Below are 15,265 nucleotides of genomic sequence, written 5' to 3'. Positions count from 1 at the left end.
CAGTACCCCCCCCTCTCTTCTTTGTAGTTGTCTGACTCGGTGGCAGACCACAACACTCCATGCTGTGTTCCTGATTAACTTACACCTACTCTCTCTCCAGGGGGGGCTCTGATAGCAAGGCAATCCAGCATGAGTCATTGGGTACCATATCTGGGATTCACAGAGTGTGTGTGTGAGGGGGGGGGTGGGGGGGTGGGGTTGGGGCTGACATTCATCTGACCCCACTTAGGGGACCTAATCATTCCAGAGTTTGGGGCAACAACATCGCTGTACTGGGTTGCTGAAGACGCTTTGGAGGCATACGGCCAAAGAATCAAGCCGAGTTAAAATTCCCCCCCCCCCCCCCCCCCCCGCATTCAAAACAATGAAAACCTAATAAGGGACAGACCAACCAGGAGAGAGAGAGAGAGGGAGGGGGGGGGGTGAAACAGAAGGATGAGAGAACTAGAGAGAGAGAGAGAGAGAGAGAGAGAGAGAGATCCAAGTTCCAATTTCAAGCCCCATCTGTGGAGGAAAATGATGTAAAACAAGTGACACTCCGATTCCACAGCGAGTGCTTGGTGGTGGATTGCATTTCTACGGTATTATTTTCCCTGTTTGCACCTACAGTATAGGTCATTACGTGACAATACTCTCTCTGCGAATGCCCTTGAAACTCAAATGAAGGTTTTCACTACAGTACACAAACTGCCTCGGGCAGACTTCTGCTGACTGTCGAGGTAACGGAGGTCAAACTAAGGCCTAGACCTCTGGTTGCTGAGGGGGGGGGGCTGGGGGGGGCCAAAGGAAGTCATGGTCAAGTGATGGAGGGATGGAGGAGAAGGGCCAAGCCTCATTGTGGAAGTACTGTGGTTTCTAGACTGTGAAAACTGCAAGGCACACAAAACTACCTCAGTCTGTCCACAGCACACAGATGTCGGGGGGGGGGGGGGGGGGGGGCTTTTCATGACTAATTATTGGGCCGCTTTTTCCCTTAATCATCTGTAATAAAAATTAAAAACTAAGTCAAACTCAGAGAACCAGATATCCCATTATCTCTGCTGTGTTGTGGTGGTCTGTCATAGTCTCTGTTGGGTACAATCATCTATTCGACTACACAAACCTACAATCAGAACTGGGGGGGTGGGGGGAATGTTAAAATAGGTGGTGTGTAGTTTTAACAGAGTATATCAAGTTTCCGATCTGCGATACATATGGCCTCACTATCAACTCCGGGAGTAAACAGACCACACAAAAACACACACAGACTGAAACCACTTAAAACAAAAAATACCAGAAGAGGTTTTGAACTTTTTTGAAACAGGGCCCCCTTCAAGTTATTAAGAGTAAATGGGGTTCTTTTAAAAAAAAATCAAGTTGAGCCTTATAAAACGCATCTAACTTTTCTCCTCGCAGGACCCGACAAAGGCTGCCAAGCTGAACCACTGGGAGAGGCTGGGAGAAGCTGTAGAACTGGAGCACCAAGAGCCCATTTTAGGTCTCTGGTACTACTCCTCCTGGGCCAGAAAGCCCTGAGGCCCAAGGTTCAACTGAGGTGCAGATCTCTCCTTTTGGCCTTCCATCTCCATCTTTTCATCTCTCAGGGATCATTTTATCAACCTCTCAGGCCATTGAGGAGTTTGGATCAGTGGAGGATCTGCAACCTCTCCGAGTATAGACCTTTCAAACAGGCCAACGGACGATCTCCAAGAGCGTTACTGATCCGTCAAACGATCCGTGGCACCGGTTTCTATGGTTTAGAAATCAAACTGAAGTCGGGGGGGGGGGGGGGGGGTGTTGGAGGAGCCGGTACTTACTGAGGCTGATAGAGGAAGAGCTCGATGATGTTGTCTCTGCCTTTGGGGTGGTTGAAGAAGACGAAGAGAGACCAGTGGATCAGCCATGTCCTCTGCTGAAGAGACTGGAGGGGGGAGCTCACAGACTGGACAACGGGGGAAAGAGAGGAGTAGGGAGGGAGGGAGGGAGGGAGGGCGAAAGAGGGAGAGAGAGAGAATTATAATTACTCACTAGTTTGGAGTGTGACGAACATATGTTTAACACAATTGAAAAGTTCGGGGTAGGAACGTAATCTACTAAATAAAATTCCCCTTCTCTTCCAAGCCAAAACCATCACCCCATACTCCTTTCCCAAACGTCCGTCCAATTAAAAAATCTAACTAGATCCACATAGCCCTAACTGCTCAATTTGAAGTTCTTCTGGAGTCGGAGAGAGCGGGGTGGGGGCTGGGGGGGGGTGGAAACATCGGCCGCAGAAGTGCTTTACTGAAATGCGAAGCGGTCAATATGAGAGTCTATGTAAGTGAACCCAAGCGCAGTATCAAATTGTGAGAGGTGGGGCATTTACGTTGTTATCGATAGTCTCCCTCAGGCGGGTGAGGTCCTCCATGGCTGCCTCCCAGTTCTGCATCAGGATCTCAGAGGCCAGCTTCCCCCACAGGGAGCTCAGGGCGTTCCTGTCTGTGGCTGGCACCTGGGCAACAGAGAAGAAAACAACAACACACTCGTTAAGATCTGAAACGCTCTCTCACTCACACTCATATGCACGTGCTCCCAAATACACACACACACACACACACACACACACACACACACCTTCCAAATGTTACTGCCAGATCTAATTCAGATAAATGCCTTCTCATACTACGGAGTATGTGACTGTGCACTTACACAGCCACGCACCCATGGACCAGTGAGAGAGGGCCGTTGCCTGGGCTTGCTTGGCTTCAGTGGCATTGCTGCTTTGCTGCAGTTACTTTTGTTATTTATACTGGATAAACAGATTAAAATTATGTCATCTTGAGGGAATGGGGCTTGACAGAAAAAGAGAAATGGATCATGAAAGACTGTTTAGCTTTATATAAAACCTAATTTGCAGCACTTTGAGATATGGTAACCGCTGCATTGCAGATGACCATGCTTTCAGATCACCATGGTGACTCGAAGCACATTTGAAGCGTATGAGGGGTTCTTCTCTACGAATGTGCTGGTGCCACAACGTTTGGTTAGCGTTGTTTATCTAATGCTGCAACGCTTAAAGAATGTGCCGGGTGGTACACTGTCTTGAGAAGAGACACATGTCACTAAATATAGCCCAGGCCTGAGGCAGTTTCGTCATTTCAGTTTTTGGGAATTTAGGGGATTAATCCCAGTCACCAATAACACATTTTCTGCAAGGGTTGAGACTTTTCTCAGATAGGGTCAAAAGTTCAAAGGTGAGCTTGTCTGTGACATTGCCATACCATAATTACATGGGTCAGATTCGATCTCAACGGAAATTATGGTTGAAAGGTGTCTCGAGTTCAAACGATCGGCGCCGATATCACCCGTACGATATCTCCTTTGAATCAAACACTTCACTGTTCTTCACTTCCCGTTGCTGATATTGTTAATTTAACGTAGCTGAAAACAAATACTAGCTTAAGTCCTTCAGATTCCACCAACTGTAAACGATAACAGGCATATTGGAGGGGGATGGAGGGAGAGCACATCTCAAACCTCAGAGGGGGAAACCCCCGCCCATCCACGTTTCTCTGACTCTATATTGACCTCGGTCGGGGGTGGGGGAGAAAAGCCCCCTGCTAACTCCCTGGTCCTCTGACCTCCCTGGAGAGACTTTAATGAAGTGTGCTTCTGCTGCTACTGCTGCTACTGGTGGTTTGGAGAGCACATGTCTAAGAGCTTTGATCAACGAGCCCTACGAGGACAAGCCTGCAGCAGTAGAGAGAGAGTCAGAGACTAATCAAAATGTCTGTCCGTTGAGGAGTTCACCAAGAACAGAGGGTGGGAAGATAAATCACAAGACGAGCAGTCTGGGTTTCTCCCACTACAGCAGCGGCAGCAGCATCTGGAGGTGTTCATACTCGAAGCCGTAGTAATCCCGCTCTGCGTAAACAATGTTGTGGGGTGTGTGGATGCTTGATTGGATCGAAGAATTCATCAAGAATCTGTAAATAACCCGTAGGAAACGCCCTTGATTGGTCGTCAAGCCGTTTCAAACTAAGTCTTCCTAACCTGGTGACAGGCTTATTCCAGTGTCTGTGTGAGCCTGGTTCATTGCCAGTAGAACACATCATCTGAGTTTGCTTTCAAACCAATACCAGGTCTTTGAGAGGGATGTTTAAATAACTTCTAGACCAATTCAAACACATACACACTCTAAAGGATAATTGTGATAATCCCCTACCATTAACTCAAAAAGGAAAACGTCCTGTAGAATTATACTATAAAGTCTCTCTGCAGTTGTCATAAGCTAATTGTATTAAAATATGAACTGGTTCCTAACCACAGACATCTTTCTTTGCAGGGGGAACAAGCGTAGTCAAAAGGTCACTAGCTGCTATTTTTAATCATGGCAAAAAAGCTGAAAATAAACAAGAAATAAGCAGGTAATCAAATGCAGGTTTGAACGGCTCATGAACCTCGTCCTCCTCTGTATGGTAATCATTCTAAAGTAGATGTTGGGCTAGGGCTACCCCACTAGGGCTACCCCGCTGGGGCTAGGGCTACCTCGCTGGGGCTAGGGCTACCCCGCTGGGGCTAGGGCTACCTCGCTGGGTCTAGAGCTGGGCTACATCCTGGGACTTGAGAGGAAACTCTGGGGCTAGGGCTACACCCTGGGGCTCAAGGGGAAACTCTGGGCCAGAGTAGCCCATGATGATGACACCAAACATTCAAACTCCAGACCCAGTGACATGAGTCAACCAGGAAGTCAGGGCGGGTGTCTGCAGCAAAGCCACAGAAACCTCGAGGCTGACCACACACCCCCTTTCCCTTTCCTCCGAGGCGGAGAGGGACAGCCACTGGAGTGGACAATGAGACATGGCAGTTCCACTGGTGGAGAAGAGGAAAGGAAACACCCCTCAAAAATATCCAGTTTCAGCTTTTGGTAATTGGGGAAAAAAGCTGATTATTGGGGTATAAAGTGCTTTTTCCCCTCAGACCGGGAATGACACTTTATTAAGGCAAGTCTGTTGGAAGTCTGCCACCTCTGGCCACTGCGCCAACATTCAGTTTGAATGTCCAAACAACAACAACATAATAATAATATAATAATAATAATAATAATAATAATAATAATAATATTATTATAACCCCCCGAAATGGACTTGCAGTGTCGGACATGTAGTATGTGCGCACGATTCAAAGAGGACACTCCATTTTAGAAACCAAAAACAGCTTTCGTAAATGAAATATTTATTTCAAGGGATCTCACTCCCTGATCGCTACTGATTAAATATAGTTGTTATAACCATAAGGAAGCTTTTTAGAATGTTACATATTGCACCTTTAAAGTCACATTAAAATTATCTGCTACCCTATATTGAAAAGAAAAAAATAATGTGTTTCTTGTTTACCAGTGGGGTTTAACAGTGGGGGAAATCACTGCAAGGTAGCAGGAGACACAGTACTCCCATTGGAGAGGCACTCACCCATCCATCCATCCATCCATCCATCCATCCATCCATCCATCCTCTTACAACAGTGGAACTCTTTGATCATAGCCCACAACTTGGAGGGCACTAAATGACTTTTAAAGTACAGAACTCATAAGAAACTCAGATCAGCATTATGGCAGCGGGGGGAAAAGCCAGCCAGCCACACTGCCAGCCAATATAAAGGTCAGTGTTTCATCTCCAAAAGTGTTTTGTTTGTTATGTTTTTTTCCCCCTCAGTCATGGAAGTCCCTGGCCTTAGCCTGCTACGTTTGGCCGACCTCCATGTCATTATGGCAGCTTTCTACAACACTGCCTGGCTTTCACTGGTGGCCACGCAAGAATAGTTTCAATACCTGGGTTTTTCCAGCAGTTACCTTAAGTTTCCATTGGGTTCCCGAAATGGGGCACATTTTCGCTGACTGACCAGCAACAATAAATTTACTGTGCTGGGGAGGGATCCGCCGGGACACTCAATCTTTATTCTCAACATCCAATCCCTGCATTAACTGATGATATGAATAAGTTGCTCTTTTCGCGCTAGGCCACACTGTAACAGGACCTGAGGCCCTGGATTTTGCAAGGCTGGCTTCCTCCGTTTAATTGACTGGGTTTCCCACGTTTAAATGACTTATGGAGCCTCACCTCTCCCATACGGGGGCGGTCTGTGGGGATGGGAACTCCACATTCACAACACACACCGAAAGAGAGGGGGAGAGAGAGAGAGAGAGAGAGAGAGGGAGGGAAGAAAAAACAACAAGAGGTAGGCTATAAAGACTCCCACGGATGAAGCCCATTTCTACATTTCTTTCTCTTTGTTTTTTCTTGTCAGAAGGCCTTTGCATTGTCAGAGAAAGCAACAGATATCTAGTTACAATGCCTGAGCTTCTTGGAATCTATAAATGAGGAGTAAAAAAAAAAAAAAGAAAAGAAAAAAAAAAAAAAAATATTTGAGGAGTAAAATCAACATTGGAATAAAAATCAACATAACTCTGAGCAATTTTGGTTTGTTTAGGCTGAGCTGCAAAGCCATAAACAACTCCACGAAGTGGGGGGGAGCACATCCGTCGCATGCTTTTTAAGTATTTTTGTTTTTGGGGGTGGGGGTGGTTGGAGTGGGGGGTTACTCTACTCATGTGAGGTTAACAGTCGCCACCATCAACTGGTCTGGAACGTCTAGTTTGCATTGATGTGAGTGGGGGCATCGCTAAGAGGATCAATCTAACGAAGAACCTGCTTTGGGTCAAGAGACTTGTTCAGAGTGAGTAGCAGGACTCATCTCTCTGAGCCTCTGCCAAGCCTTTCAGACGAGGAGAGAGAGAGAGAGAGAAGAGGAGAGGAGAGGAAGACACACTCACTCGAGCATCATCAATGTGCATTACTAGAGTCACTGCCATGCCCGCCATGGAGATGGGAGGGTATCAAATGTCAATTAGAAAAAGAAAAACAGTTGGTCTTAATGTCTTTTTCTTTCTGTTTCATGGTTCCAAGACTAGCTTTGGCACAAATCTGGGATATACAGCAGAAAGCAGACAAAAAAATAAAATAAAATAGCAACTCAGGAAGGCTTGTGAAACACTGTATGCTGCTGGTTAGGGATGGGAGTTACTGGTCGTAGGCTTCAACGTGTAGGCTTAACACTGGCTTTAGAAACATTAGGGGGTGAATTTCTCCCCTAATGCTAGCCATATTTGTGAAACTCATTTTGCCAAAATCTCCCGCTGCTAAAATGGAGAAAAGAAAACTTAATAGCAGGCCTCAATAGCAGTGGTGGTGCGTAAACCAGAGAAATGGGAACACAAAACACCTAGGACCAGAAACCCCAAAGTCACAACGGATGTCAAGCTACTCATCTAACAGATGGCCTTATTCCTCCCAAGTTAAATGTTCTAATACGGTTGGATACTTGAGTCCCAAATAACAAAGACGTTCTGACCAATGGTAGGTGACTTCACTTATAGCTACGTACTAGAGCCGAGGGTAGTAACAAAATGCCGTCCGAGCGTTCAGTCCCGGGGTTCCGTACACCTACTTGTCCTGGGGGCCTGACTAAACAAAAGCCTTCGCTGCAGCTATGGTTTGTGGCACCCTCCAGCGAAGCACAGGGGTCACAGGCTGTCCACCCAGTCCCAGGACTTATCTAGTGTTACACCACCACTCTATTGTGACACAAAACACTCCTCTCTCTCTCTCTCTCCCCTCACTCAGTTTGCCACCAACGACCAGCCCCTCCAGGCAGGCAGCACTAACAGGCCTCACCGGTCCCCAGACAGCGACACACACACACACACACACACACACACACACACACACACACACACAGAGAGAGAGAGAGAGAGAGAGAGAGTCCTGCACCTCGGCCTTTCTCTGTGTAGTTCATCTTTCACTCATTTCTGAGGGCAGTGGGAGAGAAGCCACAAACACCAGAGCCCCAGCAATGAGTCCTTTGTTTATGGAGGAAATAAGAAGTACGCATGTGTAACGAGGATACTGCCAGTACTCTCAGTGAACTGTAATTATCTTCCCCCCGCAAACCTACTTTGGTATTATCTGATTTCCAAACTATTTCACTGGCGAAAATTATTTAATCCCAAGCCCCTACATGCACCTCTATCTGTCAGCCAAACAGCAAAAAGGCACACTGTGGCCATGGAAACACAGGTTCAGAAACTAGGGAGGCGAGGGAAGGAGATCGGAAGAGAAAGAGAGATTGAGAGAGAGAGAGAGAGCGAGAGCGAGAGAGGGGGGGGGGGGGGGTCAACAAGTACGAAATCGATCGTTTCAAGTGGAGGAAAAATACTGGCGGCGGTGGTGAACCTGTTCCATGTTCCGTTCAATGACACTTCCTTCTCCTCTCATTGAAACCGATGCTTGCCACTCTCTCTTTCCCTCGTTCTCTCGTTCCGCTTGGATGTGTGACATAACTCATGAGCACTCCGAGGCACCAATAAGGATCCTGACAAGGAGCTATCTGGCTACAGTATTAAAATCAATACGCCTTCCCCCAGAGCGGCATGCCCAGCAAGAGGACTAAAAGACAGATTATGGAGTCTAAACGCTCAGCGCCTGGCCCAGTAAAAAGATCCTACCCCCCCCCCCCCCAAGTCCTTGAACAGCCAGCCTTCGGTGAAGACTGCAGACGTGAGGTGGAATTGAATCGAGAATGACGTCAGCGTTTCAGTTGCAATTACTGATTGGGTGGGTTTTTTTTCCCCTCTCTCCTCTTTTTCCCCTCAAGTGGACTCTACAGCCTCTGAGACGTTGAAGTAACCTGGCCAAACAATCAAACTCGGATGCGCATGACGCAATTTCATTATTCGCGATGGAAACTGGCCCGAGCCAAATACAGAATATATATCTCTCAAAGAGAACAGTGTAATTCCAAACATGCAATGTTAAGTGGATGTGAACTGGTTATAATTGATGGGGTTTGGCATTGTCCAGTGCTGAAAGGACAAACATCTAACGAAGGCAGTGATTGGTGTACAAAAAGGGGGGAAAAAAATAAAACATGGCAAATATTATCTTATTCAAATTATCTTATTATCTTAAAAAATATATATATATATATAGATTGAGTGAAAATGTATTCATCACACAACTTTGGGGTCAACTGAAATCTGCTATTTGAAGGAAATAAACTGAACAAATTGAGGGGGGACTTACCAAGACACGGAAGAAGTAGAGGTACTCTGCGGCTCCGGAGTAGTTACCACACTCGTACTGGAACTTGGCGTATCTGTACAGAGTGTCCAGGTACTCCTGACGGAACTGGAAGAGAAACAAAGGATCATCAACGCCACGGTCCTGGAGAACGCTCCTGAGAACCACCTGACCGAAACCGCTCTGTAACCGTTTGATTGGCTAGGGACGTGTGTGGGGGTAAGATTGTGAGTTAGAGAAAGATCAATGTCGCCACTACCATATACGGTTAACTTGACGCCATATTGACTTTGTTACATTAAATGGGTTGCCATCTGTGGTGTCATAGGTCCCACAACAAGTGACCAACAGTGGTGTAATACCAATGTTAAAAGAGGTATAATAGCCAATTAGCCATGGATGAATACTCCCATGTCTCAGAGCAGGTTGACTGACGTCAGTTTGTGAACTGAGGCGATTCTCACAATTGCACTGTGGCTTTGACAGGCCGTGGGTGCGGAGGATGCTGCCAGGCCGCCCTAGCCTTTCCCACAGCCAGCCAGCCAGCCCAGTCAAGGGGCCCAGGGCCTGGTTGGGATGCCTGTGGAGGTGCACTGAGGACAGGGTGTGCAGGTCAGCGGGATGCCGGGGTGGGAGGGGACCGGGGTGAGGAGACGACCAGCGTCACGCCATATATAGAATCCCCGGCATTCTTGCGGCCAGACCCACGGGTCTCGAGCTGTTCCGTTTATTCTTAACAATTCACCACAGAATGTAAATGTCCACAGGATTTTTTTTTTTTGCAAGCCATAAAAACCCCGAAAATGAGTTAAGGTTTTTGGGAAGTCATTTCACGTCTCCGTGCGCTGGCCGCCCCTCCCGCTAACCCCCTCAACAACAGTGGGTTCACACACAAGTCATGGGAAACACTGGAGGAGAAGTGAGACGTCAGCAAAGCAGGCCAACTTACGCCGTGTTTCTCCGCCAGCCAGTCAAAGAGCATTCGTCCATCCCTGAAAAACAGCAAGAACAATTTTGCAGTTAGTGGGCGTCTCACTTTATAGGTGTCGCCAGTTGGCTGATGCTCGTTGAAGAAGGTTATGTTGAGGTTTATTCAGGTGTAATTATTTCCATTTCTAGTCTAAATCAAGAGCTGTGGGCAAATAAAGGGCATGTCACTATTAGACCAGTCGGAGCAGTACAACACTGCTCCCCTATGCTTCAAAAGGGAGGTGTGTGTGTGTGTGTGTGTGTGTGTGTGGGCGCGTGCACGCGTCTGCACTTGTGTATGTGTGCGCACTACTGGATTAGCCCTATATCTTCAGTGCTGTCAACCCTCACCACCTCCTGTGTGGAGACTAATGAAGGCCTGTCTGCAGTGGCTCCTGGGTGACAAGCCTCCCTGTGGAAGGGAATGTGCCCCTGCAGTGGACCATGGGATCACACAGGCCTCTGGTTCCTAATGACTCATCAGAAATGGTCCTCTGTGGCTCAGTGGGTAGAGCATGGCGATAACAGCGCTTAGGTTGGGGGTTCAATTCCCACTGAGACCATATATACTGAAAAATGTACGCACTCACTGCAATGTAAGTCACTTTGGATAAAAGCATCAGCTAAATGGCATATATATAGAAATTCTAGCCTAACTATCCCTTTATAAGACATCAGTAACCCCCATACACCTGCATCTGCCCCTGGTCTGGTTGGTTTCCTTGAGTTAGAAAGAATAAGGCTTGTTGAGGTTTGCTGGCAAACTCACATCTAGGAATAATAAGGCTATACAGTGCATTTGGAAAGTATTCAGACCCCTTCACTTTTTCCACATTTTGTTATGTTACAGCCTTGGATTAAATTACTTTTTTCCCCTAATCAATCTACACACAATACCCCATAATGACAAAGCCAAAACAGGTTTTTAGAAATGTTTGCCAATTTATTACAAATCAAAAACTGAAATATCACATTTACATAAGTATTCAGACTCTTTACTCAGTACTTCTTGGGTATGACGCTACAAGCTTGGCACACCTGTATTTGGGGAGTTTCTCCCATTCTTCTCTGCAGGTCCTCTCAAGCTCTGTCAGGTTGGATGGGGAGCTTCAGTGCACAGCTATTTTCAGGTCTCTCCAGAGATGTTCAATCAGGTTCAAGTCCGGGCTCTGGCTGGGCCACTCAAGGACATTCAGAGACTTGTCCCGAAACCACTTCTACGTACACATTGGCAGTGTGCGTAGGGTCGTTGTCCTGTTGGAAGGTGAACCTTCGCCCCAGTCTAAGAACCTGCTCCAGAGCGCTCAGGACTTCATCAAGGATCTCTGTACTTTGCTCCGTTCATCTTTCCCTCGATCCTGACTCGTCTCCCAGTCCCTGCCACTGAAAAACATCCACGCAGCATGATGCCGCCACCACCATGCTTCACCATAGGGATGGTATTGACCAGGTGATGAGCGGTGCCTGGTTTCCTCCAGACATGACGCTTGGCATTCAGGCCAAAGAGTTACATTTTGGTTTCATCAGAATCTTGTTTCTCATGGTCTGAGAGTCCTTTAGGTGCCTTTTGGCAAACTGCAAGCGGGCTGTCGTGCTTTTTACTGAGGAGTGGCTTCCGTCTGGCCACTCTACCATAAAGGCCTGATTGGTGGAGTGCTGCAGAGATGGTTGTCCTTCTGGAAGGTTCTCTCATCTCCACAGAGGAACTCTGGAGCTCTGTCAGAGTGACCATTGGGTTCTTGGTCAACTCCCTGATGATGGCTCTTCTTCCCCTATTGCTCAGTTTGGCCGGGCGGCCAGCTCTAGGTAGAGTCTTGGTGGTTCCAAACTTCTTCCATTTAAGAATGATGGAGGCTACTGTGTTCTTGGGGACCTTCAATACTGCAGACATTTTTTTGTACCCTTCCCCAGATCTGTGCCTCGACACAATCCTGTCTCGGAGGTCTACAGACAATTCCTTCAACCTCATGGTTTGCTTTTTACTCTGACATGCACTGTCAACTGTGGGACCTTATATAGACAGGTGTGTGCCGTTCCAAATCATGTCCAATAAATTGAATTTACCACAGGTGGACTCCAATCAAGTCATAGAAACATCTCAAGGATGATCAATGGAAACAGGATGCACCTGAACTCAATTTCGAGTGTCATAGCAAAGGGTCTAAATACTTATGTAAATGTGATACCAGTTTTTTTATTTTTAATAAATGAGCAAACCTTTACTAAAAACCTGTTTTCGCTTTGTCATTATGGGGTATTGTGTGTGGATTGATGAATTGAATCCATTTTAGAATAAGGCTGTAACATAACAAAATGTGGAAAAAGTTAAGGGGTCTGAATACTTTCCGAATGCACTGTATATTAGGAAGGCATATACCGTGCTCCTTTCCTATTTTCAAACGTCCCCCGTGTGTGCACGGCTCTCACCCTTTGGTAGAACGCATTTTATCGAGGGGAGTGAATGTACATCTACATTTATTATCTCTGGTTTTCGGGATTGGAACACCACTGAGCTATTGGTCAGACTAAAACGGTGTCATTCCATGTGTAAATTTAAAACTTTATTTTCAACCACGAAAAATGCAACATTTTTGGGTGGGCCAATGAGCAATGTAGGTGGGCCTAGGCCTGGCAGGCCCAAGCGTGCAGCCGCCACTGCCTGTATAACGAGACACAGGAACAGAAAGAGAAACGGGATCCTGCCCGCAAAGTAAACTGCAAACTGACTAGAACAAGAGCACAACAGTCTGCACTCCAGAGTTTTGAGTTGCAATCACAAGGCTTCAAAACTCAATTAGTGGTATCACGAGCAGTATGAGATGCTTTTTTAGTAAACAAACGTGCCTCGAAGCCAAACCTTAAGGGGAAAAAAACGACTTAGATTGTCGTGAATGAAATGTGCCTTCGATGAACTGATCTGACTCGCCAAGAAACCAAGGATGAAAACTGAGTTTAACCAAACTATTTTAATCATGGCCGAGTCAGCACGTAATGGCTGAGACAGCCGTAATAATGTTCACTGCAGCATCTTGTATCGGTCTCTCTGCTCTTCTGTGCTCGCTGAATTTGCTAAATAAAGCCCTAAAGTCATTCTATCCAAAATGTTAGCATACCAATTATTGGATTACAAATCCCTCCTGTGATAATGTCACACCGTAGTCTCAATGAAATACCACTTTAACCTCATCCATCCAAGTATCAGGCCTAAAGCAGGAATGTTAGAGAATCTTACACCAGACAAGACTCTCCTAGCTCCCTCAAAAACTAGAAAAACTGCTTTAATTGCCTATTCATTTCTTAACTTAAATCCATTCCGAGAGAAAATGTCATTGTCCATAAATAGCACAGTTCCTAAACATTATAATGTAAATCAAATTGGGTAGTGATTTAGGAGGTCCAACTCACCTGGTGGACTGCATCTGTCTGGTCGTCTCTGGGTCCTCAAAGATCTTGACGATGGGCTCCGTCTCCGACTGCAACTGCTTCAGCTGAGCCACCACAGTGGTCCTCTTCTCCCTCAGGGCTGCACAGAGACACACAGGACAGACATGGGAGAAGCCATTATAGGACGCACCACAGTAAAGTAGAGTTACATACAGTAGATGAGGTTACCGTACATACAATCGGAACAAGAAAGGTGTCTGTGCTAGTGTTTAATACAGTCATAATGAGTATTGCAACAGTGAATTTAAGACTCTCCTGTGTATATAAAATGGTGTGTTAGAATTTCATTTTACGGTACTGTTTCCATGACATTTATCTAGTATTTTCTGGTAAGTTCTATGGTAACAAGTACCTCGTACTGCTATGGTTGCTCCTTATAATGAATCCAAATAACAAACAATGCCATTCATATGTTATTCCTGTGTAATTACAATAAATGCATTTACAGCAAGTGCATACCTACTAATTTCTGTACATTTCTGAATATAAAGTGTTGGTAATCGCAATCATAGATGCTGATGTATGGGCCTGTCAGGGAAAAACTAGTGCAGCCAGTCTACTTACAGTGGGGGATCTCCTTGTCAGCAAAGAGGTTTTTGTAGACATCCATGGCGAAATCCACCATGTTGGTCTCACTGAGGAGGTCCAGTTTGCCATGGAGCAGCTCTTTTTCATTGTAGATCTAAGACACAGGTAGAGGTTAAAAAAGGTTAAATAATGCGCTGGTGTCTCACATTGTATTGCTTGGACTATCCAGTTATCAACAGGGCAGCCAAATGGGGATTCATCAGCTAACTCAACCAATACATGGGAAAATGCATATTCATATTGGCTAGTGACCTGCATGTCTGCATCAACAGTCTCTATGGATAATTACACATGATAATGTACTTTTGTATCTCTTCTAGTCTTCATGTCAGTGTTCGACACAATTAGTCATTTCTGACACATACCAACGTACAATATTGCCACAACAGCTCACAAGCTAATAGATGATGGCATCAATGATGCTGATGCCTGGGTCTGGCCAAAGACATTAGCTAGCTTGGCTAGTGTAGTGAGCAGTTAATGCTGCGAGCTGATAAAACAGTACATTTGTCATACATGGCACGGGTTACGATCTAGTGCATATACAATACGTACCTAGATGGTCTGTCATTGTAAATGACAGACCACACTAACTCAGGATCTGTATTATAGCTTTATGCATGGCCATGGCTCTGCACTAGCCTAGCTTAGTTAGCTAGCTACGACAGTGGTGGTGATCAACAATACAGTATAGACACCGGTAGTTAGCCATGCTGAATAGGTAGCGAGCTAGCTAGCAAATAATGGATTCGTGAAAATGGTAAGCCGGGGTACCATCAGCCAACACTATACATTGCTTTTATACGTATCAAACACATATACTTAAGTGGCGTTTGGTAGCAACAGTACTGTGTTGCATATAGGTAGCCACCAAGCCAGCAAGCATATGTTAGCGGGCTGGCTAGCAGGCTCAGCAGCCTGGACTGGTAAGAGCTGAAACAGCGCGAGGCCAAATCATGGACGACTCCCTCGCCTCACACACGTGGCGTTGACAAGCGATTACGAGGTTGATTTACACATTTCCAACGTAAACATAGAATGCATCGGTAAACTAGTAATTCATATACATATACCTCTTTGACCGACAAGAATTCCAACAAAGGAAAGACGAGATGTCGGTCCAAAAAATGAGCGATTTTGGTGGTTAGATCGTACTCCGCCATCTTTAC

At 46.0% G+C, this 15,265-nt stretch overlaps 1 protein-coding gene across 1 annotated transcript in view; it reads right to left on the bottom strand.

The window, feature by feature from the left end:
- eif3ea (eukaryotic translation initiation factor 3, subunit E, a) overlaps nt 1-15,265 on the bottom strand; it is a 30,365-nt gene extending 15,100 nt beyond the window's left edge. Inside the window, exons 1-7 of the mRNA XM_083678659.1 lie at nt 15,170-15,265; nt 14,073-14,190; nt 13,470-13,587; nt 10,045-10,087; nt 9,099-9,203; nt 2,345-2,470; nt 1,797-1,921 (exon numbers count right to left, since the gene is read on the bottom strand). Of these exons, the coding sequence (XP_083534785.1) occupies nt 1,797-1,921; nt 2,345-2,470; nt 9,099-9,203; nt 10,045-10,087; nt 13,470-13,587; nt 14,073-14,190; nt 15,170-15,259 (725 nt within the window). The 5' untranslated portion in view covers nt 15,260-15,265. The remainder of the gene's footprint in view (nt 1-1,796; nt 1,922-2,344; nt 2,471-9,098; nt 9,204-10,044; nt 10,088-13,469; nt 13,588-14,072; nt 14,191-15,169) is intronic.

This window comes from Argentina silus (assembly GCF_951799395.1).
Source record: "Argentina silus genome assembly, chromosome: 10".
NCBI classification, from domain to species: Eukaryota; Metazoa; Chordata; class Actinopteri; order Argentiniformes; family Argentinidae; genus Argentina; species Argentina silus.
Note: the sequence above shows the minus strand (reverse complement) of the source record. Positions and strands in the feature narration are given on the sequence as shown.